The sequence below is a fragment of the Amblyraja radiata genome, chromosome 2 (assembly GCF_010909765.2).
Source record: "Amblyraja radiata isolate CabotCenter1 chromosome 2, sAmbRad1.1.pri, whole genome shotgun sequence".
Lineage (NCBI taxonomy): Eukaryota > Metazoa > Chordata > Chondrichthyes > Rajiformes > Rajidae > Amblyraja > Amblyraja radiata.
Genome location: NC_045957.1, coordinates 85,898,567 through 85,925,897, shown reverse-complemented (window position 1 = coordinate 85,925,897; position 27,331 = coordinate 85,898,567). Strand labels below are relative to the sequence as shown.

The 27,331-nt window shown below is 40.5% G+C and overlaps 1 protein-coding gene across 1 annotated transcript in view; it reads right to left on the bottom strand.

Annotated features, from left to right (window-relative positions):
- abca13 (ATP binding cassette subfamily A member 13) overlaps positions 1-27,331 on the bottom strand; it is a 235,128-nt gene that overhangs the window by 33,944 nt on the left and 173,853 nt on the right. Inside the window, exons 43-53 of the mRNA XM_033049779.1 lie at positions 23,400-23,630; positions 22,098-22,200; positions 17,572-17,821; positions 12,856-12,945; positions 11,482-11,563; positions 9,976-10,103; positions 9,212-9,299; positions 3,233-3,341; positions 2,773-2,827; positions 1,403-1,580; positions 568-683 (exon numbers count right to left, since the gene is read on the bottom strand). Coding sequence (XP_032905670.1) covers positions 568-683; positions 1,403-1,580; positions 2,773-2,827; positions 3,233-3,341; positions 9,212-9,299; positions 9,976-10,103; positions 11,482-11,563; positions 12,856-12,945; positions 17,572-17,821; positions 22,098-22,200; positions 23,400-23,630 — 1,430 coding nt within the window. The remainder of the gene's footprint in view (positions 1-567; positions 684-1,402; positions 1,581-2,772; positions 2,828-3,232; positions 3,342-9,211; positions 9,300-9,975; positions 10,104-11,481; positions 11,564-12,855; positions 12,946-17,571; positions 17,822-22,097; positions 22,201-23,399; positions 23,631-27,331) is intronic.

The following is a 27,331-nucleotide window of genomic DNA, read 5'->3' as shown; positions in this document are numbered from 1 at the left end:
GTCAAACCACTCCTGACCCCTGCACACTGGCTCCAAATGCACACCAACAGTGATAGTTCATTACTTGCCAACACAAGACCTTAAATGTAACTGGGCCTTTGGCAAACTGAACTCACAAGAGATCCTAGGAGAATACTCTTGTGGAATGCACCATAGCACTCTCGTAATACATAGCCAACCGTATGAATACACAGATATTCGATAATGAGAACTTTGTATTCACTTCTTGTGATGTTGTTCGGGAGTGTGAGAAACAGGAAGTTTCTCAACCTCCCTGTTCTCACACCGTTTCTTCATTGGAAATCAAAAAGTGTAACAGTAACATTATGTGCAAGAGCATATCGTGATCAACAGTGTTAATCTAGGATACATTTCCCTTTCAAGGTTAGAAGAATTGAGGCCTGCTATGATGCTCATGCCACTATTTTGATTGGAGTTAGCAAAATCAGCTTTAACCAAGGATTCAATCTAGGATTGTTTCCAATATTTGAGCTCGGCTCCGCATAATGAAGTTTATTTTAAAGTTTATTATTTATCTTTATGCATACTATCTTGCATAGTTCTTACCCAAATAAGATCAGGAGTAGGGACGTGGCTCCTAGATTGGCTCTGTAAGTGAAAGCTGGAAACTGGAAAGCTGCAAAGACACAAATGCACAGCACCACGGGGACCATATACAAGATCTAGACAAAGAGAAATAAAAAGAAACGGTATTTTACTGATGAAAGAAGAGAAAAACAAACACAGCACTTATCCATTGTAGGATAAAACTTCAACGTGGTTCCACTGATTACATTTTTTCCGGTCACTGAATCAGATTCTCTTTCTTCTGTTCAACCCAGAACAGAGGACCCACCAACCCTCCTCATGGCATTGATATAACCGACAATATTGCCCTCCAGAATAAATGTCAAGTCTACATATCTTCCTCCCTCCCCACCAACTGCATTAACAATCAATTGGCTATTCACAGTAATGCTTTAATTTCCCCAAAACCTTGTGGGAAATGTGCCAGAGTGCCATAAAATATGCATGTTTTCAACCAGATCATTATTGGCAGGGAAATATGAATTGAGCACGTTTTATGTCAGCAGCTTGGCATTGAACCATTTATTGAGAACATTTTAATAGTCAAAGCATCTGCTTCATGTAACAATCCTCATGGATTTTATCCATGGCTCAGCCTTCAGTCAATTTGTTACCCCTGTTTTGAAGTAGAACATCTTATCACACAAATCTGTATTCATTACATACTGTTGGAATTAGTTTCTTACTTGGTATGCACAGAAAACTATTACTACGGGTTGGGAGGAAGTATGAGAAGCAATCCTTCAGATTCCTGACTAAAGAAGGATATTTGAACGTAAGTGATGGAAGGAATAGAAACTTCATATATCCTTACCATATCACACAGGAAGTTTGTGATCCAGTACAGTCTGTAACCCAGACCAGAGATATGTTGTAGCCTTTTCTGCCCAGTGAGTCTATCTTGTACAATGTAGCCGCCAATGCTTGCTGTCAAAATAGAAAAGCCCAGAAGGATACAGAACGCAACTCCACACTGTCGAAGATTCTCCAAGCTTCAGAAAGAAACAGTATGAAAATAAATCAAGTCAGATGCAATAGTATATGTTAACTTCATGCATATTAATTTACCAATTTACAACAGGTTAATAAATAAACAAACAAAAACACTGTTAAAGAAAAAATGCTCACACGGCACGTATGTTGCAAGAAATTATTGCAGTGTATCCCAGATGTACTGTTTTGCTCTTACTGAAAGCACCATTCCCCACCCAGATTATCTAAACAAAGAATCAACCTCATGAATCAACCTCTAAAGTAAAAAGAGAAAATACTGGAAACACTCAGCAAATCAGATAGCATCTTTCAAAAGTGAAACTGAGCTAATGTTTCCGGTTAAAGGCCCTTTATTACAACTGGGAAAGAGAAAAAAATAGATATTTTTAATTTACCTAGAAGGTTGAGGGCGAATGGGGTTGGATAGGAAAAAGGAAATATCTCTGATAGGGCAAGGCCAGAATCGCCATGGAGATATGTTGTAGAGGTCCTACATTAGATAGGTTAATGAGTTAACCTAAAAGAAAAGTTTAAAAAATGGGATAAAACCAATGAGATGGGGACATTTAGTGAGTGAGAATACGGAAAAGGCAAAAATGTGGGATATTGTGAGGGAGAGAAAAACACTGAGCCAATATCATACAGAATGATTCACAGCATAAATTGTTAGTTTTGAAGCAGCCCAAAAAAGCTAGTCACATAGAATATAGTATTGAGTACAGATGTCTGGATCATCCCAGACAAAAGATAAAGTGTCGTGTCTCAAGCTCACATTGAGCATTATTATAACAGAACAGGACTCCACGGGAAGATGGGTCAGGTATGTAGCTGGATGTAGAATTAAAATGGTAGGCAACAGGCAATGATGAGCTGCCCCTGTGGTTTAAATTTGTGTTCTACTATCTAATAAGCTTATAAAACCAGTATGTAGAGAAGCACGAGTACACATAAAAAATATGGCATTCACAATACCAGTATTATTTTAATGTTCATACTCAATAACAATTGCATTAGTTAGAAAGCACGGAACCAGACTTTCTTATAGAATCACCAAGGTGCTCCTGCTTCCAGCAGAGAATGGTTTGACCTCTGGGTTATGGACCCAGCATTTTCCCACCACATCATTCTGTTTATATTTGTACATAAATATTTAACTATAGTTTGCATTGAAAAGTTTGTAAACCGACTTACATTTTGTCATCATTCAGAAGAGCACCACGATAAGGATGGCTGTATAATGTAATTCCTAATGAAAAAATATTTATAGATTATCATTATTCTCAGAGCCAGAATACTTTAAGCAAAATCAGATCAAAGTTGTATCAAAACAAATTTAAAAATTAGAACAATTCTACACTTAGTCAAGTCTCCCTAAAATTTGTGTCATGGACCAAACTTGACTGCCCTACCAAACACCTATGAGTCTGTCCCAGTCTTTTCTGAGATTACATTTTTGTTTACATCAAAGATGATCTATGTATGTAAGTATGTTACATCAAAGGTGATCTATGTATATAATGTAGTTTTGATAAGCAAAGCATAGTGCAGTAGGTAAGTTATTAAAATTATAGCAATAGATCATCATGCCACAAGAGTCTGTGCATACAAACTTCCAATATTATTAGTTTAAACATGCTTTCATTTGACATACCATAATCTGTCCAGTTAGCATCTGTTGGTAGGTTGGCCCGGAGGATGAGGTTATTGAGTTGGTTTAGGAGTGCTGGTTCTGCGTGAAAGCCCCTTTGATTATACCATACCTATGAATAGGCCAAAAGGACAATATTTTTTCATGGATTTGATTCCAATATTCATAATCAGATATAAAATGTTAATAAATATGAAGAGAAAATGTTTTAAATTCCTGCAAGAAGCACAAGTAGGTGAGTTGGTCATAGAGTCACAGAGTTATAGGTACACAGCATGGAAACAGACCCTTTGGCCCATGCCGACCAAGATGCACCATTTATACTAGTCCCACCTGCCTGCGTTGGGCCCATATCCCTCTATACCGTTCCTTTCCATGTCTTTTAAATATTGTTTGGTACCTGCCTCAATTATCTCCTCTGGCAGCTCATCTCATATACGTGAAAATGTTGCCCCTCAGGCTCCTATTAAATCTCCCCCCCCCTCCCCTCCCCCCCCCCCTCCCACTTTAATCATGTGAGGTTCAAATGACAAATAAAAGGCATTGTATTGTATTGTACAGTGGCTTGCAAAAGTTTTCATACCCCTTGAACTTTTCCACATTTTGTCACGTTACAACCACAAACGTAAATTTATTTTATTGGGATTTTATGTGATAGACCAACACAAAGTGGTGCATAATTGTGAAGTGGAAGGAAAATGATACATTGTTTTCAAAGTTTTTTACAAATAAAAAACTGAAAAGTGTGGCGTGCAAAAGTATTCAGCCCCCCTGAGTCAATACTTTGTAGAACCACCTTTCGCTGCAATTACAGCTGCAAGTCTTTTGGGGTATGTCTCTACCAGTTTTGCACATCTAGAGACTGAAATTTTTGCCCATTCTTCTTTGCAAAATAGCTCAAGCTCAGTCAGATTGGATGGAGAGCGTCTGTGAACAGCAATTTTCAAGTCTTGACAGAGATTCTCAATTGGATTTAGGTCTGGACTTTGACTGGGCCATTCTAACACATGAATATGCTTTGATCTAAACCATTCCACTGTAGCTCTGGCTGTATGTTTAGGGTCGTTGTCCTGCTGGAAGGTGAACCTCCGCCCCAGTCTCAAGTCTTTTGCAGACTCTAACAGGTTTTCTTCCAAGATTGCCCTGTATTTGGCTCCATCCATCTTCCCATCAACTCTGACCAGCTTCCCTGTCCCTGCTGAAGAAAAGCATCCCCACAGCATGATGCTGCCACCACCATGTTTCACAGTGGGGATGGTGTGTTCAGGGTGATGTGCAGTGTTAGTTTTCCGCCACACATAGCATTTTGCATTTAGGCCAAAAACTTCAATTTTGATCTCATCTGACCAGAGCACCTTCCTCCACATGTTTGCTGTGTCCCCCACATGGCTTGTGGCAAACTGCAAACGGGACTTCTTATGGATTTTTTTCAACAATGGCTTTCTTCTTGCCACTCTTCCATAAAGGCCCGATTTGTGGAGTGCATGACTAATAGTTGTCCTGTGGACAGATTCTCCCACCTGAGCTGTGGATCTCTGCAGCTCCTCCAGTTACCATGGCTGCTTCTCTGATCAATGCTCTCTTTGCCCGGCCTGTCAGTTTAGGTGGACGGCCATGTCTTGGTAGGTTTGCAGTTGTGCCATACTCTTTCCATTTTCGGATGATGGATTGAACAGTGCTCCGTGAGATGTTCAAAGCTTTACATATTTTTTTATAACCTAACACTGCTTTAAACTTCTCCACAACGTTATCCCTGACCTGTCTGGTGTGTTCCTTGGGCTTCATTATGCTGTTTGTTCACTAATGTTCTCTAACAAACCTCTGAGGCCTTCACAGAACAGCTGTATTTATACTGAGATTAGATTACATACAAGTGGACACTATTTACTAATTAGGTGACTTCTGAAGGCAATTGGTTGCACTGGAATTTATTTAGGGATATCAGAGTAAAGGGGGCTGAATACTTTTGCATGCCACACTTTTCAGTTTTTTTATTTGTAAAATAATTTGAAAACCATGTATCATTTTCCTTCCATTTCACAATTATGTGCCACTTTGTGTTGGTCTATCACATAAAATCCCAATAAAATAAATTTACGTTTGTGGTTGTTATGTGACAAAATGTGGAAAAGTTCAAGGGGTATGAATACTTTTGCAAGCCACTTGTATATTGTATTGTAAAAGAGTATCTACCCTATCTATTCCCCTCATTATATACTTCTATAAGATCACCCCTCATCCTCCTGCACTCCAAGGAGTAAAATCCTAGCCTTCCCAACCATTACCTATACCTTAAGTCATCAAGTCCTCGCAACATACTCTTAAATCTTCTCTGCCCACTTTCCAACTTATCAACATTTTTGTTGTAGTGAGACACAATACTCCAAATATGGCCTCACTGTGTTTTGTACAGCTGTAACATTACATCCCAACTTCTATTCTCAATACCCTGACTGATGAAGGGCAATGTGCTGAAAGCCTACCCTGTGATGCCACTTTCAAGGAACAATGTTACTGCATTCCTAGATCCCTCTGTTCTGCGACACTCCCCAAAACCCTGCCATTCACTGTGGAAGTTCTGCCCCGGTTTGACTTCCCAAAATGCAACACCTCGCACTTATCTGCATTGAAGGTGATTAACCATTCCCCACTTGTCCAACAATTCAAGATCCTGCTGTAATTTTCGATAACCATCTTTCCTACCACCCACTTTAGTGTCATATACAAACTTACTAATTATGCCCGCATTCTCATCAAAATCATTGAATAAAACTACAAAAAGCAATGGGCCGAATACTGATCCTTGAGGCACAGCAATCGCCACAGGCCTCTAGTATCCAAAAAATTAACTTTCCATCATCACTCTCTGCTTCCTTCCATGAAGCCAATTCTCTATCAGTCAGCAAACTCTCCCTGGACCCCATGTGATATAACCTTCCAGAGCAGCCTCCCTGCTATTAAAATGTCTTGCCGAAGTCCTAATAGACAACATATGTAGCTGTGCTCTCATTAACCTCTTTGTTACTTCAAAATACTCAATCAGATGTGTGAGACACAACCTCCCTCTATCAAAACCATGCTGACTATGCCTAATCAGCCCCTCTCTATCCAAATGCTTATAAATCTTATCCCACAGAATACTCTCCAGTAACTTGTCTACCACGGACATTAGGCTCACTAGCAGCACAACATTAATCTTCTGGTTCCTCACCCATATCTAATGATATATGACTCTATGATTCATATATCTCAACCAGGGAGCCTGCATTTCTTCACTCGCTTCCCATAGTTTCCTCAGATATATATGATCAATCCCAGGAGATTTGTCTACCTTCATATGTCTGAGGAAGTTCAGCACCTCCTCGACCATAATACTGACTGTCCTCAAGATACTTGCAGTAATTGTCCCATGTTCCTCAGTCTTCATGTCTTTCTCCACGGTAAGAACGGAGGATAACTACTCTTTGAGGAGTCTTATTGGTCTTAAATGTTATTTATGGGACTGTCCCACAGGCGATTTTTGAGTGGACTGCCGGCGACTGTCAAGTTGCCGACAGCACCTGAAAAACTGGGAACTGGAACAGAGACAGAGACAGAGACAGAGACAGAGACAGAGACAGAGACAGAGACAGAGACAGAGACAGAGACAGAGACAGAGACAGAGAGACACACACACACACACACACACACACACACACACACACACACACACACACACACACACGGCGGGATCCAGGGCAAGCGGGAGGAGCGTTGTCTGAAATGTACACGATGCAAACCCAAGGTGATACATAGACACGATGAACAGGGAGGTTGGCGCTGTAATTAAGACGGCTAGCACAGTTAACAGTCAGTCCATTAAAAGAGGGGGAAGAAGGGGACAGAAGGGGAGAGAAGGAATGGAGACAACTTTTATGAAGCCAGACAACTTTTAATAAGCCAGAGATGAACAGCTGTGAAGTTCGGCAGACATTTAACATTACCGATCGGTTATCCTTGGTTCCTAAAACTACTGCTTATGTTTTTTTTCCTATATGAGCCAATGAAAACCACCGGTCAGCACCATCTACAACCTACAAGAACATATGAGAACCTTCGACCTCCTGGCAACGCACTAGGACCTCCTTGCGACCCACCTATGGCTGGAGAATTCTCACTACTCTCCATGGCGGCTTCATTCTAGTCGCCGCTAATTTTTCAACATGTTGAAACATTCGCGGCAACCATAATGAGGCCGCGACTAGTTCCCGGAATGTGGGAACTCCTCACGACCATGAAGGCGATAACCGAGCAACCATCCGTGAACATGTGGCGACCATGTGGCAACTGCATGGACTCCTGCAGTCGCCTAAAAAGTCACCTAAGTGGGACAGGCCCATTACTTTTTGCTGGATTTATTGTGTTCTAATTGGTTAATTGTAAGCCCCAAAGATAGGCAAAGTATGTGGAATTATCTGCCTCAGAGAGTGGTGGAGGCGGGTTCTCTGGATGCTTTCAAGAGAGAGCTAGATAGGGCTCTTAAAAATAATGGAGTCAGGGGATATGGGGAGAAGGCAGGAACGGGGTACTGATTGGGGATGGTCAGCCATGATCCCATTGAATGGCGGCGCTGGCTCGAAGGGCCAAACGGCCTGCACCTGCACCTATTGTTTATTGTCTATTCCGACTGGTAACTACGCACTTCGTCCGAGCACATTATCGCACGTGTCATGCAAGCCATCTTAAATTACCACCTAAACTGTCATTTGGAAAACTAAAAAGCTGCCAGGGGTTGCCCGGCTGACAACAGAGAAAAAAAATTAAGTGAGAGCCCTGCAAGGTGTATAATATTTTTGACACTGTCATAGGCTTTTCTTATATATGCTAATGTTCCTTGCCCTCCATTTCAGAATAATAGAGTTTTAAGCCAATAACTCGACCCTAGCACTGGCAATAAATAAATAAATAAATAGCGCAGCTTTCCAGACCCTTATCTCATTGGCCACGCTCGACTGCAAATCGGTGTCAATCTGGTGGACCATCTTCCTCTAGTCTTTGGGATGGGGGATTGGGAGGGGCCTCACAAGTGGAATAGCTTAGGGCCTCTCTTCATCTAAATCCGGCCCTGCTCCACAGATGCTGTCTGACCTGTTGAATTTCTTCAGCAGTTTATTTTTTGCATATCTAGTGCCTCCGAATCAGAAGAATGTGTATTCAAACTATAGTTGGTTATAATGTCTGAAACTAATCCCCAGCTTGGTAATGAGTGAACGTGCACTTCTGACGTTCATGTTTTTCAGATGAGTCATTAAGTCACATATCTGTTTGCTCTCCCAGGTATATGATAAAACAAAACCAAAGTACTAAATGAAAGGCACTACCCCTAGCATCCTAGCCAAAAAATAGTCTTGATATAAAATGCTTCAGCAGAATAAGTTATAATTATTACACAATTGTGGGTAAACTGGCTACTGTTTTTTCTGCAGTGTGACAATAATTATTTCAATGGCTGAGTTTGTGGAAAATTTAAGACTGACTTTCTCCTTTCTCCTTTTTTTCCCATCTTTTCTTCTAATGGTTGTGCAGAGCTGGGAATGGAAGGAAATTAGATGGGATTGAAAGCCCTGTGTGTTTGACATTTCACGGCACTTGGCATGTACTCTCTGGCGTTTGGAAGGATAAGGGGACACATTAAAACTTACCGAATAGTGAAAGGCCAGGATAGAGTGGATGTGGAGAGAATGTTTCCACTAGTGAAAGAGTCTAGGGCCAGAGGGCATAGCCTCAGAATAACAGATGCTCCTTTAGGAAACAAAAATCAATAAAGTCTGTCCCCAGCATGGAGAAAAGGGGAAATAATCTTTCTTTGGGATAATGAAGCACTTGTCCCCCTGTAATAATTTTCTGCCGAAGAATACTTCTTAGCTCACCATGGTCTTTTCCAAAATTCCTGGTGCTAAAAAAATTATAACAATAGCATTTGGATGTATGGCTTGTGCCTACCTTCACTAAAGAATTAATATCAATTTGACTCAAATTGTTTCCTTTGAGATCCTTGGGTGGTTCTTCTCCAATTGAAAATCCTCCTAATCTGTTAATGATAAAACAACTAGTTACTCATCTTGATAAGCAAACAGAAATTCCACACGTAAATTAGTAGCAGCATCTAACACACTTCCAACAAAGGTGTTATTTTGGATGGGGCGGCAATAATGGAAAAGGCACCATTTTTTTGCCCATAGTGAAAGCTCCGTGTATACTCAGATGAAGTATGATGCAGTTTACTTCCTATCTTTTTCTTTTCCACATCTAAATTTGAAATCTCACCACCACTGAGTAATACATGGCAGATCAATTGAGTTCCATGTTTCATTGGGAGAAAATCAAGCCATTTCCATACTCCTTTCTCTCATTGATTCGACAGACAGGGTAAAGTCGACCTTCATGGGCCTAAAATTCATGTTTCAAATTCAAAATATGTTTTAAACGTGCTTTAATATGAGAGGCCTGCGTTGATGGGTCAGTCCAATTTTGAGAAATGGCATCAAAACAAACATTATACATTATTTGATATTCTGGGTGATGTTCTAGTTTTCCTTTTGCATATGGATGTTATAATCCAAGGGAACATGCCAAATTTCAGGAAGTGTGCTACCATGATGCAAAGAACTAAATAGCATTTAGCAATTAGATTTATTTTATAAACACCATTTCTACGTGAGGTCCTTTGCACTGCTCACTAGATAATTGGATTTAATGTATATTACCTTTTTACTCCAAAGCTGTTTTCGGTTGAAATTAAGTAGCGTTCCAAATTGTAGCCCGTGAGATTGTACAGGAAGTTTCCATCATTGTTTCTGAAATTGGGCACTGTGGTATTTGTTGCAGGACATTGCTGAAAGGCAAATCAAATTTGAGTATTTCTTAACTGAGATACCTTCACAGTAGATAAATGTTGATAGAAAAAATAAACCACAACAGTTTATGAAATAGGCAGCCAGATGAACTATGAAGTATTAGATTTATTACTATAACGTGAATTGAAATTCAGTGAAAACACATTCCATCCAGGCAGATCGTATCATAAAAGTACATAAAAGGGAAGAGGCAGTGCAAAAGATAAGGATGCTTTCAATGATACAAATGTAAACGTTGATTGGATTAGGGAGAGGTTAATGATGTATGTGAATAGCTAGTCAGTGTGGGTTCTGAGGATTTGGCCAGAGCCAGTTCCACCCCCCCCCCCCCCCCCCCCCCCCCCCCCACCCCACCCCCATAGTCCTCTATGTACTTTGGCATGCAGTCATAAACTCGTGCTTAGTTTAGGGATGATGGCCTTATACGCGGCCTATCTTCGGTAGACACGATCTGTCTTGTGTTAAACTTGGAGAAATTATGTCGTTAACGAAACTGGAGTAAACAAAGATACATAATTTTTTGACAAAAACTGTTTAAAGCTATAAGAAATCAGATAGCTAGAATTTAAATTCATTTGTATTGGAACAATTACATTAAAACATATGTTATTATTGAACACCCCATTCTTAGACTACCAAGTTAAACATATATTGAACCAAGAAATAAAATCTATGCTAATATATATGGTGTAGGAAAGAACTGCAGATGCTGGTTTAAATCAAAGGTAGACACAAAATGCTGGAGTAACTCAGCAGGACAGGCAGCATCTCAGGAGAGAAGGAATGCTCAGCGGGTCAGGCAACATCTCTGGAGCGAAGGATTTGTGTCTACCTTTGATTTAAACTAGCCATTCTTTCTCTCCAGAGATGCTGCTTGTCCCACTGTTACTACAGCATTTTGTGTCTACCTAATATATATTGTGTTACGTTTATTTGAGTTAGGAATGGATATTGCTTTAACATGTATTGTTTTTCTGGTGCTTATTCAAATGTACTTTGATATTATTAATTCTATACAGCTTGTGCATGAAACTGCCATTAACCCTTTTTCAAATTCTACCATTTATTTAATTTTCTGAGTGTTTTATTTATTTTTCTTTTCATTATTCCAGAAATTATGTAATTTTCATTCATAACCACTAATAAAATTCACTTCCAGAAATTATGTAATTTTCATTCATAACCACTAATAAAATTTCTCTAACTTAACAATGTAAGCAGTAACATTGTTCATGGAGGTATTGGTAGAACTAAACATAAGATGGTTTTGTACTAAATGGCATGACTATAGCTTGTTTTATTCATTCATATTCATACAGTATATCAGAAAATATTGACAATTAAATAGTTTATTACCTGATGACCTTGATCACATTTACACTTTTCCATGGAATATTGTGGGTTTGAAGGTCCATTCGACCAGCATGGAACATTATTCCTACGACAAAAACACGTAACAGCAATTACCCCGCTCAAGAAAAAAGTAATAAAAAATACAGAAGTGAGCTTTGTGATCTCTTGTGATTGCTTTTTTCTTTTCTATGTCAACCAACAGGTCAGAATCATCAGATCTGATGAAGGATAATTTAACTGAAATGTTCAATTATTTTTGATTGCAAAGGAATACAGTTGCTTTCGTTGAGCTTGAACTTAGTGGCTCTTACACACAAAGCCCAGGAGTTGTAGAGAGAATAATGCTAGGTCTGGGATTCAGTGGGAAGTGAGGATTGGTAACTGAAGGTCAAACAAAGCAATTGGCTGGCAGAGGAAGGATGTCTTTTGGAAAGGTAGAGGCCAGGATAGGTGGAGAGGAACAGGCGATAATTAGGCAAGTGATGGTGATCTGAAGATCCTGGCTTTGATCAAAGCCAGAGGGTATTGGTGGGTCAGGCACCCAGGCCAATCAGACAGTCAGAGCTCAAAGTGACTGATGTGGCCTCGGCATGTCAGAGGGGCGAAGGTTCAAAGCCTGAGCGTCAGGACAAATACTAACGACAGGGGGGAGGTAGGCAGTAGGGAAATATTGGCCACCAGAAAGTACCCATGTATCAGTCATAACCCACATTTAACTGTCTGATTCCTGCCTGGCCAGTGCTAAATCTAGAAAAGGAATAAAATCAGATGCAACCACACTCATTCAAATATTTAAATGGTTGGCCACCTGCCGCAGCCCAGTTAAATGCTCAATCCCTCCATTCCAGCCCCAATTTCTGAAACAGCTTTTTCCCAGCTGTTATCAGGCAACTGGACAGTCCTCTCATCAGCTAGAGTGTTGTCCTGACCTGCCATCTACCTCATTGGAGACCTTTGAACTATGTTTAATCGTGCTTTATCTCACTTTAATGTTGGATCTTTGCACTAAATGTTGTACCCTTTATCATTTATCTGTGTGGATGACTTAATTGAATTCATGTATAGCCCTTTCCTTGACTGAATAGCACACAAACAACAGCTTTTCACTGTACCACAGTACATGTAACAGTAAACTTAAATAAACTAAACTAAACACTAATAAACTGAACTGAAATTAAATCAGATCTGAGAGGTTTCTGGTATAAGATTTTTTTGAACTTTTTTGAAGATTATTTTTGAACCATTTTGGGGGTTTATGATTATTCATTCTGCTTGTTCATGACTTAAATAAAAGTAGTTTCTCTCCCTGATGTCTCAATCCTTGAGAGAAAATGAAAACAACTTAATTAACAAAGTGAGACTCAGTGTTGTACTTACCAATTAGAGGCTTGGCCGGTGCAGGGTTCATTTATGTTGAAAGACTTCAGCAACTTTGCAGTCAGGTTTTGATAGTCCATCTTGTCAGAACTATACAGAATAATAATATCAGAATCAGCCTCCATATTCTCCCTACAATGGGGCAACCAAAACTGGATGCAATGCTCCAAATGCAGCCTAATCAAAGTCATATAAATCTGCAACACAATTTCCTGATTCTTATACTCATTGCCTCAACCAATGAAGGCAAGCTTACCACAGCCCTTCTTTACCACTCTATTTATTTGTGTTGTTACTTTCAGGACATTTATCAGCTTGGACCCCAAGATCCCTCAGTGCATCAATGCTGTTAAGGGTCATGTCATTAATTGTATATTTCCCCCTTACATTTGTCCTCCCAAAGTGCAACATCTCACACTTGCTTGGATGAAACTCCATCTGCCATTTCTGTAGCTGATACAGTATATCCGCTGTATACTTTGACAACCTTCCTTACAATCCACAGCCCTAGAAATGTTGGTATAATCTACACATTTAACTAACCAGCATCCACATTTATGTCTGTCATTTATATATATCACAAACATCATAGGTCCCAGCACAGATCCCAGTAGAACTCCACTAGTAACCCTCAGTATTTTCCTTCCATCACAACTCTCTGTCCTCTATCGATAAGCCAGTTTTGAATCCATATGACCAGGTCACTAACCCCGTGTATCTTAATCTTCTGGATCAGTCTACCATGTGGGAACTTTATCAAATGCAATACTAAAATCCATGTAGACAACATCCACCACTCTACCTTCATTAATCACCTTTGTACATCCTCAAAAGACTCGATCAAAATTTAGGAGACAGAATTCTTCTTCTAATATGATTAAGGCTTATATATAGCATTTGCTGGCACAAACCCCACCAGGCACAGATGCTAACATTCCATTTTAGGTCATTGTAACGTTTCTCTATTGCTGCCATTGTAGCTTTGATCTTATTTAAGAGCTAGTCTAATGAAGCCATTTGGAAGAGTGGGCTGAAAGATGGCAGATGGAGTTTAATGCTGATAAGTGTGAGGTGCTACATCTTGGCAGGACAAATCAAAATAGGACGTACATGGCAAATGGTAGTGAATTGAGGAATGCAGTTGAACAGAGGGATCTAGGAATAACTGTGCACAGTTCCCTGAAGGTGGGATCTCATGTAGACAGGGTGGTAAAGAAAGCTTTTGGTGTGCTGGCCATTATAAATCAGAGCATTGAGTATAGAAGTTGGGATGTAATGTTAAAATTGTACAAGGCATTGGTGAGGCCAATTCTGGAGTATGGTGTACAATTTTGGTCGCCTAATTATAGGAAGGATGTCAACAAAATAGAGAGTGTACAGAGGAGATTTACTAGAATGTTGCCTGGGTTTCAGCAACTAAGTTACAGAGAAAGGTTGAACAAGTTAGGTCTTTATTCTTTGGAGCGCAGAAGGTTAAGGGGGGGACTTGATAGAGGTCTTTAAAATGATGAGAGGGATAGACAGAGTTGACGTGGATAAGCTTTTCCCACTGAGAGTAGGGAAGTTTCAAACAAGAGGACATGACTTGAGAATTAAGCGATAGAAGTTTAGGGGTAACATGAGGGGGAACTTCTTTACTCAGAGAGTGGTAGCTGTGTGGAATGAGCTTCCAGTGGAGGTGGTGGAGGCAGGTTCGATTTTATCATTTAAAAATAAATTGGATAGTTATATGGACGGGAAAGGAATGGAGGGTGATGGTCTGAGTGCTGGTAGATGGGACTAGGGGAGAATAAGTGCTCGGCACGGACTAGAAGGGCCGAGATGGCCTGTTTCCGTGCTGTAATTGTTATATGGTTATATTGTTATATGGTTATATGGAAGCAAGCTGACCGTTGTGACCTTTAATCTCAAAATGGCACAGCAGTGCCACAGTTGTCGGAACTGCAGCCAATAAACCCAACTGGGGCTCTAGTCACCCAGGTTCAATCACAACTACCGGTACTGTACTTATGGAGCTTGTATGACTTTGTATGTGTGTGTAGGATAGTGTTAATGTGCGGGGATCGTTGTTCGGTGCGGACTAGGTGGGCTGAAAGGCCTGTTCCCGCGCTGTATCACTAAACTAAACTATGTTCTCTGGATACTTTCAAGAGAGAGCTAGATAGGGCTCTTAAAGATAGCGGAGTCAGGGGATGTGGGGAGAAGGCAGGAACGGGGTACTGATTGAGGATGATCAGCCATGATCATATTGAATGGCGGTGCTGGCTCGAAGGGCCGAATGGCCTACTCCTGCACCTATTGTCTATTCATGTGACCACATGGAATTCTTCATGGTGCTTCAGTTTTCTCCATTAAGTTTGCATTGTCAGGTTAATTTATTACCATACATTTGCCCTTAATAGAGGTTGGTGGCAGGAGAATTAGGAGGTGGTGATGGGCACGTGAGAAATTATAGAGAAATAAATTGGAATGCTCTGAAAGCCGACAGAGATTCAATGAACTTCATGATGTGCATAAATATTACATCAATGGCATGTTTCTAAGGCTGATCTTTTCTTAATAGTGACACACACTTTGTGGAAGACTAATACAGGAAGTCACAGACTGATTAACATCCAAACATGGCACAATGTGAATAGTCCTACGTTGGTTATGACAAATTCTATTTGTAACTAAAGTGCAAGAGGTTTTGTGGAGTTTTGCAACATATATATCAAAGGATCCACACACCAGGTACCAGCATGGTTGTCAATCTGCCATTCAAATCTGGAGCAAAGTCAGAAATGCTGGAAGAACTTAGCCAGTCAGAGAGCATATGTGGAAAGACAAACTAGGCAACTTTCAGGTCAGCCACCCTGTTTCAGAACTTCAAAACTGGAACTGGTTTTGACAGCATGAGTACTTCCAGTAAGATACAAACCCTTCAAATTCTTAACCATGTATTGGAAAATACTCACTGTGCAAATTCCACTGCCACAATAAAAAAGCATCTGCACATGAGTCCTAAATTAGAACTCAGTCCTAAATGGCCTGCCCATTATTTTTGAACTGTGACCCCCTGGTTCTGGACTCCCCAACATCGGGAACATTTTCCCTGCCATCTAGCCTGTCCAATCCTTTAAGAATTTTTGTTGTTTCTGTAAGATTCCCTCTCATCCTTCTAAATTCCAGTGAATACTAGCCGTCGACCCATTCTTTCATCATATGTCAGTCCTGCCATCCCGGGAATTAACCCGGTGAACCTACGCTGTATTCCTTTAATAGCAATAACGTCCTTCCTCAAATTAGGAAACCAAAATTGCACACAATTATCCAGGTGCGGTCTCACCAGGGCCCTGTACAACTGCAGTAGGACCTCCTTGCTCCTACACACAAAACCTCTTGAAATGAAGACCAACATGCCATTAGTTATCTTCACTGTCTGCTGTACCTGCGTGCTTACTTTCAGTGACTGTTGTACAAGCGCACCCACGTCTCGACGCACCTCCACTTTTCCTAATCTGACACCATTCAGATTATAATCTGCCTTCCTGTTCTTGCCACCAAAGTGGATAACCTCACATTCATCCACATTATACTGCATCTGCCTTGCATCTGCCCACTCACACAATCTATCCAAGTCACCCTGCAGCCTCATAGCATCCTCGTCACGGCTCACACTGCCACCCAGCTTTGTGTCATCCGCAAACTTGTAGATGTCACATTTAATTCCCTCATCTAAATGGTCAAATATATACTGTAAATAACTGGGGTCCCAGCACAGAACCTTGCGGCACCCCACTGGTCACTGCCTGCCATTCTGAAAAGGACCCGTTAATTCCTACTCTTTGCTTCCTGTCTGCCAACCAGTTCTCCATCCATGTCAATCCCCTTCTCCAATACTATGTGCTCTAATTTTGCACACTAATCTCTTGTGTGGGACCTTGTCAAAGGTTTTTTGAAAGTCCAGATATACCAAATCCACTGGCTCTCCTTTATCCATTCTATTTGTTACATTCTCAAAAAATTCCAGAAGATTTTTCAAGCATGTTTCCCCTTCATAAATCCATGCTGACTTTGACCGATCCTGTCAATGCTTTCCAAATGCGCTGCTATAACATCTTTAACAATCGACTCAATCTTCTCCACTACTGATGTCAGGCTAACTGGTCTATAATTCCCCGTTTTCTCTCTCGCTCCTTTCTTAAAAATTGGGGCTAGATTAGCTGCCTCAACCACCAGCCACTTACTACCTCTGTGCAAAAAAGTTGCCCCACACATATCCCTTACACTTTGCCTCTCTCAACTTAAAGCTATGCTCTCTAGTATTTAATTTTTTCCATCCTAGGAAAAAGGTTCTGACTGTCTACCCTATCAATGTCTCTCATAATTTTCATGTCTCTCTGCAACCTCCAGCATTTATAGAACACAATTCAAATCTGTCCAACCTCTCCAAATAGCCAATTCCCCCTAAACCAGATAACATTCTGGTAAACCTCCTCCACACCCTTTCCAAAGCTTCCACATCCTTCCTAGAATGGAGCGACCAGAACTGCATGCAGGTTTTCATGTATTTTTACTGCTAACATAAGAAATTAATATACCTGACCATTATGTGCACAGCAAGCAAATTCCTCCACATATTGTTGCCAGAAGTGACCCCATTTCTACTGAACAAAGGCTGATTTAACACTGTCATTCCTGGGATCTTTGAAGTTAATTTTCTGGCCACTTTACCTGAAGAAGGTAACATCTGAATCCTGATACATATCCGGTGACATTCGAAGTGAAGGGTATTCAGAAGATAAAGGCTTAACACTGAATAGAGCCATTGCTAAAATGACAAAGAGAACAGGAAGCAGCAGGTTGGCAATGGCTCCTTTCCAATCCCTCCGTGTGTGATGAAAACGTTTAATCATCAGAGCTGCCATCTGATTAAAAACCAGTCTTATGCCAGTCACCCTTGGGTCTTCAACAAATGCCACACCTTTATATAAGACAAAAAGTGTATTTAATGCCAACATATGTGTTAAATAATGTATAATCTAACTTTTAGGATGCAAAATTGTTCAAAAAATTACAACTTAACTGTAGATGACAGACACATTTTTGAATAAAATATAGTTGATTTTATTAATGGTGGATTACAAAAGTCAGTAAAAAGGGAGATTAGACTTCCCAAAAGCAACCAGTCTAACAAATAACTTGTTTAACAAATATAGTTGTTTTTGTCTCTACGAAATGCTTTCAGTTTTTGTGATCTCCTGAAAGCAAGTTTGACACACTTACATCCCACATACACAGTGCTCCTACAAATTCCATGGATGAGCAGCCGTTGATCCTCAGTGGCTGATGAATGTTATTCTGGCCCTGGAACAAACTACCACTTTCCAAAGATAAATCCCATGAATCAATTCCCCTCATGGTTTTATACATCTCCATAAGATCACCTCTCAGTCTCCTACATTCTGAGGAATAAAGTCCTAGCCTGCCTAACCTCTCCCAAAAGTCCAGGCTCTAAAATCTCACAAATAATGGGAAATCTTACCTTAAATTGATTTTTATGAAGGGGTGACCAAGATGATTGCAAGTAAAGGGCAGTAGAGGTTGTCTATATGAACTTGAGCTTTTGGCAATGCCCACTTGGTCAACAAGTCAAGATGGAGAGATCTAGAGTGATCTGGTCAGATGGGTACAAATTTGGCTTGCTGGAAGGAGTCAAAGGGTAGTAATGGGTTGCTTTTTTTGGTTGGAAGCCTGTAAATTGTGGTGTACCACAGGCATTGGCACTGGGTCCTCTGCCGTTGTCAAATATACTAATGATTTGGATGCATGGTTAGTAAGTTTGCAGATGATAGTAAGATTGTTGGTGTGGTGGACAGTGAAGAAGGCGATTTAAGATCAAAACAGTATCTAAATGAAAGAAATAATAGATGGAATTTAATTCAGAAGGTGTAATATGATGTCATTTGGGAAGTTATACCAGGTCAGTAAATGAGGCCATAGTGTAGAAGTACATAGACGTACTGAAAGTAGTGACACGGGTGGTGAAGATGCTTGCCTTCATCAGATAGGGGGACATTGGGTACAAGAGTTGGGACATCATGTTGCAGCTGAATAAGATGTTGGTGAATCAGCACAAGGAGAGACTGTATAGGTTGGGACTGTTTTCTATGAAACAAAGGAAGTTGAGTGAAGCTTTATACAATTATGAAGGGCATACAGTAGATCAATTAGGGGGTCACAGTGTTTTCACAAGGGTGAGAAAGACTATAACTAGAGGCCATAAATTTAAGGTGAGAGAGGAAAGATTTAAAGAGGACCTGAGAAATAAGTTTTCCACACATTTTTCTGGGTATATGGAACAAGCTGCCAGAGCATGTGGTAGAGGTGGGTAAATTACAATATTTTAAACACATGTGGACAGTTTCATGAATAGAAAATATTTTGAGGGATATGGGTCAAATGCAGGCAAATGGCATTAGCTCAGGAAAACACCTTGGCTGGCAAGGGTAAGTTGAGACGAAAGGTCTGTTGATGTATAACTCTATAACTCTAGGAAGGTAGATCAGGAATGGAAATTAAAGAAAGAAAGGATAGAAGCATTTAAGAGGGGATCAGATAGAATAAATAAGGTTTCCATTTTGAGGTGTAAGATAAGGAGGGGGATGGGCGTATGCAAACATATCTGGAAAGATCATGAAACCATTCTTTACCTGGTAGATTAAAAAGGCTGTAGCATGCACTACCAGAAAAAGACCACATTAAAATTATTGGACAAAGTAGGTGGGTCATTGGAGGAAAGAAAGCAAAATGGATATGGGTATAGTATGACTGGGAAGTTATAAAAGTGGGCTGGTTTTTCCAACATACTGATAGAGTAAGGAGTAAAGTAAATTACACAAAATCATACTTGAATTAAAATTCTCTGAGCTTTTCTGCAGCAAGTCTCTTTAAAAGCACCGTTTGATTTGCATAATAATGTTGTTTTGTTTCTTTTTTTGCAGCATACTCACTCGAGGGGGCGCTGCTCTGGCAGTAGCCATGTCATGCAGCTCGTCAATGCAGCTCGTTAGTTTTTCAAGTTTTTTTTCATTTTTTTAGTATGTTTTAAAGTCTGTATTTAATGTTTCTTTGTGTGTTTTGTGTGGGGGGCGGTGTGGGGGGGGTAAGGGGGAACCGCTTTGGTCGCCTCCTCCACGGAGAGGCGAGTTTTTCCAGGTCGCCTCCCCCGTGGCCTAACATCAAGGATCGGCACGGCCTTTCCCGGAGACGCGCCCGGGGCTTCAGCGGCGGGCACAGCGTGGACTCTCGGCGTGGAGCAGGTGAGCCTCGCTGGGGCTCGCTGGAGGGGAGCGCTCCGTTTCGCTGGCCCGGGGCAGCCGGCAGCCTGAAGTCGCAGCCTGAAGTCGCGGTCTGCAGAGCTCCAGCTGGTGCGGCGTCTACAGCCCGGGATCTCACGTTGGGGACCCGGGGGAAGAAGAAGCCATCACTGCCGGCCCGCGGCCAACTTCTACCACGGGTGCGGCATGGACTTACCATCACCCCTGGAGGGGAGCTTCGACCGCCGGCCCTGCAGTCTACGGTGCTTCTGGCTGCGGCGGGGACTTTAAATCTTGACCGCCGGTCTGCGGCCTACAACAACTTAAAGCCGTGGTCTCCGGTGAGGAAGAGCCGATCCTGGACTGACTCTGGACTCTGGTCCTGACCACGGGGGGGAAATGGAGGAGGTCTGGCCAAATTTTTGTGCCTTCCACCACAGTGATGAATGCTGTGGTGGATGTTTGTGTTACAGTTTTATTGTGTGTTCTTTATTATTGTATCGCTGCAGACAACCCAAATTTCCACCAACCTGGCTGTGTGGCAATAAATTATATCTATCTATCTATCTATCTTTAACTTCTCACTTCTAAATGCAGTTAATTCAGTAAGTTGATACTTAGAATAGACTAACATAGCTAGGATTCCACTGACAAAAGGCAATTTCAGCACACAGAAGCCAATTAACCCATAAAGCTGCACATTTTTGGGATGTGGGAGGAATTCAGAGCACCTGGAGAAAACCCACATGGTCACATGGATAACGTACAAACTCCACAATGACAAATCCGAAGGTTAGCGTTAAACCTGGGTCACTCAAGCAATGGCTCTGCTACCCGTGCGACTGAGATTAAAATCAGTTATTTTCAGGGAACCTTTGAAAAAAAGAGGCCAGATGCTGCTGAAAACAGACAGTGGTATCCCTGCCCACTTCAATTTGGGTCATCAGTAGCAATAGGATCTCAAACCAATTTACACGTGTGATACGATAATTAATGTTCTCTACAAAACAGTAAAATAGAGATTTAATGTGTAAGATGGAACTGCAGATGCTGGTTTAAACTGAAGATAGACACAAAAAGCTGGAGTAACTCAGCGGGCCAGGCAGCATCTCTAGAGAGAAGGAATGGGTGGCGTTTCGGATCGAGACCCTGAATAAGGGTCTCGACAAGCAAAGATTTAAACTATTTTGCAGAATCGGGAGCGGTCACCAGAAAGTAATTTGCCAATAGAATGCTGATGAGACTTGATTTTAAAATATCTTGCACCATTTTCATTGGGCAAGCTCACTCCACCTGTCACGTAGATGATGTAAGCAATCACAGGAAAACAGATCCCACTATCTTCTTACAACAGTATGCTACGGTGGGTTTAGGTTTAGCTTTAGCTTTAGGTTTATTATTATTATGTGCAACAAGGTATAGGGAAAAGTTTTGTTTTGCAATCAACTGTGCAATCAACTCAGATAATACTCTACATGAATGAAATACAGCCAAACTCAAATACAATAGGAAGAGTGAGTTTGAGTTTAGTATATTTTCACATGTACCGAGGTGCAGTGAAAAGCTTTTGTTGCATGCTAACCAGTCAGCAGAAAGACAATACATGGTTACAATCGAGCCATCCATAGTATATAGATAGATTTTTTTTTAAATGGAGCAATTGTAATGCGTGATTGTTGATCCACTTCTGTGATTAACACACAAATAGTCGCCTGGGTTGGGCGCCAACTTGGATCAGGAAATGATACAGTGCAGAATATAGTTCTCAGCATTACAACACAATGGTTCCAGAGACAAAATCCAATGTCCGCAATGGGGTAGCAGAAATATCAAACTTAACTTATTTAAATCTCATATTTTTTATAGCTAATGCTATAAAGATAGAGTAATTTAAATGCTTTGAATGCTGATAATTTTACACATATCAGTTAAATTACTCACTGTCGCGCCCAGTAGATTCTGTGCTCTCAGACTTTAGAGACTCGCTATCCTGGTCATGGTCCTGCACTGAATTGGTTTCATTCTGTAGCAAGTTCATGAAAACCTAACGAAAAAGTAAACAGAAAACACATAGATCATTAGAAATTTAACTAGACTAATTTAAAATGACTTAATTAAAGATTACTTTACATCGACAAAAGATTAGTATGGAACACAATCAGTGGTAAAGTGAGATTATTCCATGACCTTCAAACAAAAAAAAGGGGTTTGGTGCAGTTGGAGATATTTAATTTCATAATGCCAGTATGCATTATGAAATTAAATAATCAGACTCTAGTGAAATTAACAATTTGGAAAACAAGAATGAATAAAAAACTATAGCTAAAAAATGTTAGTTTCTGATGACCCTGTTGTCCTGCTATGCCACCATATGACAAGAATGAGGAAGCTTATCCAACACATTCTAACATCCAATCCATTAGGAAAACCATTCCACATATTGACTGGTGCACTCGTTTAACTACTAATTTAGTTTAGTTTAGTTTAGAGGTACAGCATGGAAACAGGACCTTCGGCCTACCGAGTCCACACCGACCAGTGATCACTTACATATTTTCACTATTCTACACACTAGGGACAGTCTTTTACACTTATGCCAAGCCAATTAACCTACAAACCTGCATGTCTTTGGAGTGTGGGCAGAAACCAAAGATCTTGGAGAAAATCCATGTAGCTACAGGGAGAATGTGCAAACTCCATACGAACAGTACCCGTAGTTGGGATCGAACCTGGGTCTCTGGCGCTGCAAGTCAGTAACTCTACCATCGCGCCACTGTGCCACCCACTAATCTTAATGATGTATCCAAGTTTAAAGTTCAAAACTGTCCCTTAATTCCACACCATGTCGGAACTCAACTGGAGTTTCCCAAACCTGTAGATGTAATGAAAACCCTCAAAACTTATTTAAAAAAATGCAATTACTGCTTTATTCTGAGTTATTTCAAAACCATCAAGCATACTCTCCATTTTTTCATGTTATCTGTAGGATTTTATATTCATCAAGCTCCACTTCTTCAATTTTCTATTAATTTGCACTCTATCTAAATTTATCATCATATTACAGGGCCTGTTTCTGGGCTGTATCTAAAACAAAAACTATAAACTTGTTCTCAAAGTTATTGAAATCCAAAGACATAATTTAAATGTTTACAGTTTAAGTTCAATTTGTGTTGATTCATCTAATTTTGGCTCAATGGCTTTCACCTCTATCTTCAATGCTAATATGATATATAAAAGCTTTACCTCTTCCAGTGTAGTATCGGAGATGCTGTAGCTGCTTAAATGTAGGTTTTCCATGTTTTCATCCAGAGCATGCAACAAGTTCTCATAAGCAGTTTTATCTTCCGCTGTGGGGATGACATATGTCAAATTTCCAAAGGCATTTTCTTTGAGAAAGGCCTGTGGAATATGTTCCTTTACCAGAGAGGTAACAAGGCCAACATCACATGACTCACGAGATCCTGCTGCAGAAGGCTAATGAAATAAGAGCAACAGAAGTTACTAATTCAATTGTAGAAACAAGAAACTATAGATGCTTATTTACAAAATAAGACACAAAGGGGGTCTCTGGACAATATGAGTAGGTGATGGTTTCAGGTCGGGACCTTTCTTCAGACTCCAAATTTTGAGTCTTTTTTTACTAATTCAAAATTGTATTGTCAACTTGTAAAGTCAAAGTTAAAGTCAAATTTATTCGTCACGTGCATCAACTGAGGTGCAGTGAAATGAATTTGCCATGCAGCTATACAGTTGAATAAAGAGCACACAATACACAATTGAATTTAACACAAACATCCACCACACCATTCTTTACTGGAAGGCAACAAAGTTCAGTCAGTCCTCCTCCCTTAGTTCATCCGTGATCGGGGTCATAAACCCTCCGTAGTCGTCCCTATGGACAGCCAGATGCACAGGCCCTCTCTTCGGGACGATTGAAACTCCGATGTCGGGACGGTCGAACACACTCCACGGCTTGGTGTGCCCGAATCGGACACTTTCCTACCGGAGACTGCAGCTTCAGGATGTTGTCGGCCACAGGACGGCGGTCGGTGCTCTTCTCCGGCGATCCCCGGCAGGGATCCCAGACTCTGGATGGTAAGTCCACGCCATACCCATGGCTAGAAGCTCCGCAGACCATAGCCCCCATGATGCCAAAGTCACATGGCCAGCGATCGGAGCACTCCTTTCTGGTGACCAACGGCAAGGGTTTGCCCCGCTCGCTGATGGAAAAGTCCACGCTGCGCCGGCTGCTGAAGCTCTGGGCCTGCCTCAGGGAAAGGCTGCTCCAATCCAAGCTGTTAGGCCGCGAGAGAGGAGGCGGAGAAGCGACATGGAAAAAGTCGCCTCTCCGTCGAGGATAACTGAAGAATGGTTTCCCCCTTTTCCCCCCCCACCACTGCCCACACAAGACATACCGAGAGACACCCAAAACAAACACTTAGCCAAACCAAAAAAGTCGAAATAACGAGCACGCTACTGGCAGGGCGGCCAACTCGCAGCGCCTACAACCGACCTTTTGTTCGAGACAATATGTTCATATTAATTTCAATAATCATGTGTAAGATTCGTCCATACATGTAGCATGTTTGTTTTATACTACACTCTTACTGTGAGATTGTTAAAAAAATTATTGAAAACATAATAGTCCAACACACACTAGAAAATCATATGTATAGCACCTTCGCCTATATTCCACAGAATGTTCTGTATTAGAACAAGGTGTGCATATATATGCTGTATTCCTTATTGCTGTAAGCTACTCCTTTATGTTACTTCTTATCAAGTAAATGCATTATACGTATTAACAGAAGCGTTAACGATCAATAAATGTCATCAAATATATTTAGTTAACCATTTACAGTGAAGATTTGCATTACAAATTTTCAGTGAAGTTAAAGTAGCGATGTTACAATACTTACCTACAGCGGCGCTGCAGTTTTGCCACTGACCGTGTGCACGACTTTGGCGCCTATGAGGGGGGGGCACGATTAAGATGCCATTTTTTCCTGCCTGTTCGAGATATATATTCTCGGGCTGCTAGCTGATGCAGAAAAATCATTCCGACTTCCGTTCTCGGAAGTTTAAAAAAATTCAGGGACAATTTAATCGCTGGAGTAAAATATAAAAGCTACTTCTAACGCCTCAACGCCTACAATGGGACGGATATCACGCAGGAGACAAAACATAATGCAAGTAGTTTATTTTACATATAAACTTGCTTCTTAGGATGACTTTTGCCCCATACGAACCGGCAGTATTTTTCCTGCCGATATGGGGTTCAAATTCACCGCATCAGCAACGTTCCAATCGATCGCGTTCCACAAAAACCCACTCGCAAGATGATTTAAATGGCCTTTTTATTTACAGGAATTAAACATTAAATTCCTTCCATTTGGCCTATAAATTCATGACAATGAGATTTAAAAATCATGTTATATTGTGAATTCTTGTGTGGATGTTATTTGGACACTTAGGCTATTTTAAAATGTTAACCTTTTCTTAAGAAATGGATATATGTTTAGATCTAGTAATTGAATTTTGTAATTAGCTACAATTAGGTAACTAACTAATTATATGCTTTAATTTCAGGTCATCCAAGTAAGATTGTTTCATATTTGTTTCAGAATGCTTCAATCTATAATAACTGAAAATGTCATTCAGTTATCTTAATTTTTAAGAAAGTTATGGGCTTTTGACTGTCCTTGATCACAGCTTTTGAGTTAAGTCAATGGAAAAGCAATAGGGAACAAGATGCTAATTTCCGAGTATGAAAATGGCCATAACCTTTTTAATACTGAAGATATGAAAGTGAATTAGGTGTCAAATTAAACATCTTTTTATGCTTTATCTGATGGGATAAATTGCAGACTTGATCTTTAAAATCTCAAAATTTTGTAACATTGCTAGTTAAAATGTGCATGCTAGACATATTTACTGTCGTGATTGACTACTCAATATAAAAGTTCATTTTATCACAATATAATTTACCATAACATTATAGTTTCCCCATGTAACGAATTGCAGTAGTTAAAAGGAATATTAACACATCTCTCTGCTTAATGAGGGCTATGAACAGTCCTCATTATGTTTTTCTCAGTTATTTAGTGTCAAGCTGTAATGCAACTGAAGATTCAGATGCAGATTAGTTTATTGCCATATACACCAGGTGCAATGAAATGCCTTGTTTGACATGAAGCTCACAAAATAAAGTGTATACATGGTAATAATAAATACAATAAACACAACATTGAGCACAAAAAAGCAGAATAGATAAAAGATTGTCTGAATTAGTGCAGACAATACTGAAGTGCAATAATGGAATAAACAAATAAAGTAGAGTTAAGAGTATGAGTATGTGGCAGCACATTTGGAAATGGGGTATGTAAAAGATGATCGGTTCAGGAGTCTAATAACAGAGGGAAGAATGAAAAGGGAATGGCCAGGTTCTCAGGTCAAAATTATTTTAACAATCCTTATTCATCAGTCACTGAAAGTAAGCATGCAGGTACAGCTGGCGGTGAAGAAAGCGAATGGGATGTTGGTCTTCATAACTAGAGGAGTTGAGTATAGGAGCAAAGAAGTCCTCCTGCAGTTGCACAGGGCCCTAGTGAGACCACACCTGAAGTAGTGTGTGCAGTTTTGGTCTCCAAGCTTGAGAAAGGACATTCTTGCTATTGAGGGAGTGCAGCGTAGGTTCCCGAGGTTAATTCCCGGGATGGTGGGACTGTCATATGTTGATAGAATGGAGCAGCTGGGCTTGTATACTCCGGAATTTAGGATGAGAGAGGATCTTATTGAAACATATAAGATTATTAAGGGTTTGGACATGCTAGAAGCAGGAAACATGTTCCCAATGTTGGGGGAATCCAGAAACAGGGGCCATAGTTTAAGAATAAGTGGTAAGGCATTTAGAATGGAGATGAGGAAAAACTTTTCACATAGAGAGTTGTGAGTGTATGGAATTCTCTGCCTCAGGCTGGTTCTCTGGATGCTTTCAAGAGATAGTTAGATAGAGCTCTTAGGTATAGCAGAGATAAGGGACATGGAGAGAAGGCAGGAACGGGGTACTGATTGTGGATGATGAGCCATGATCACATTGAATGGCGGTGCTGGCTCGCAGGGCCGAATGGCCTACTCCTGCAACTATTATCTATTGTCTATGTTAAGGGGATAAT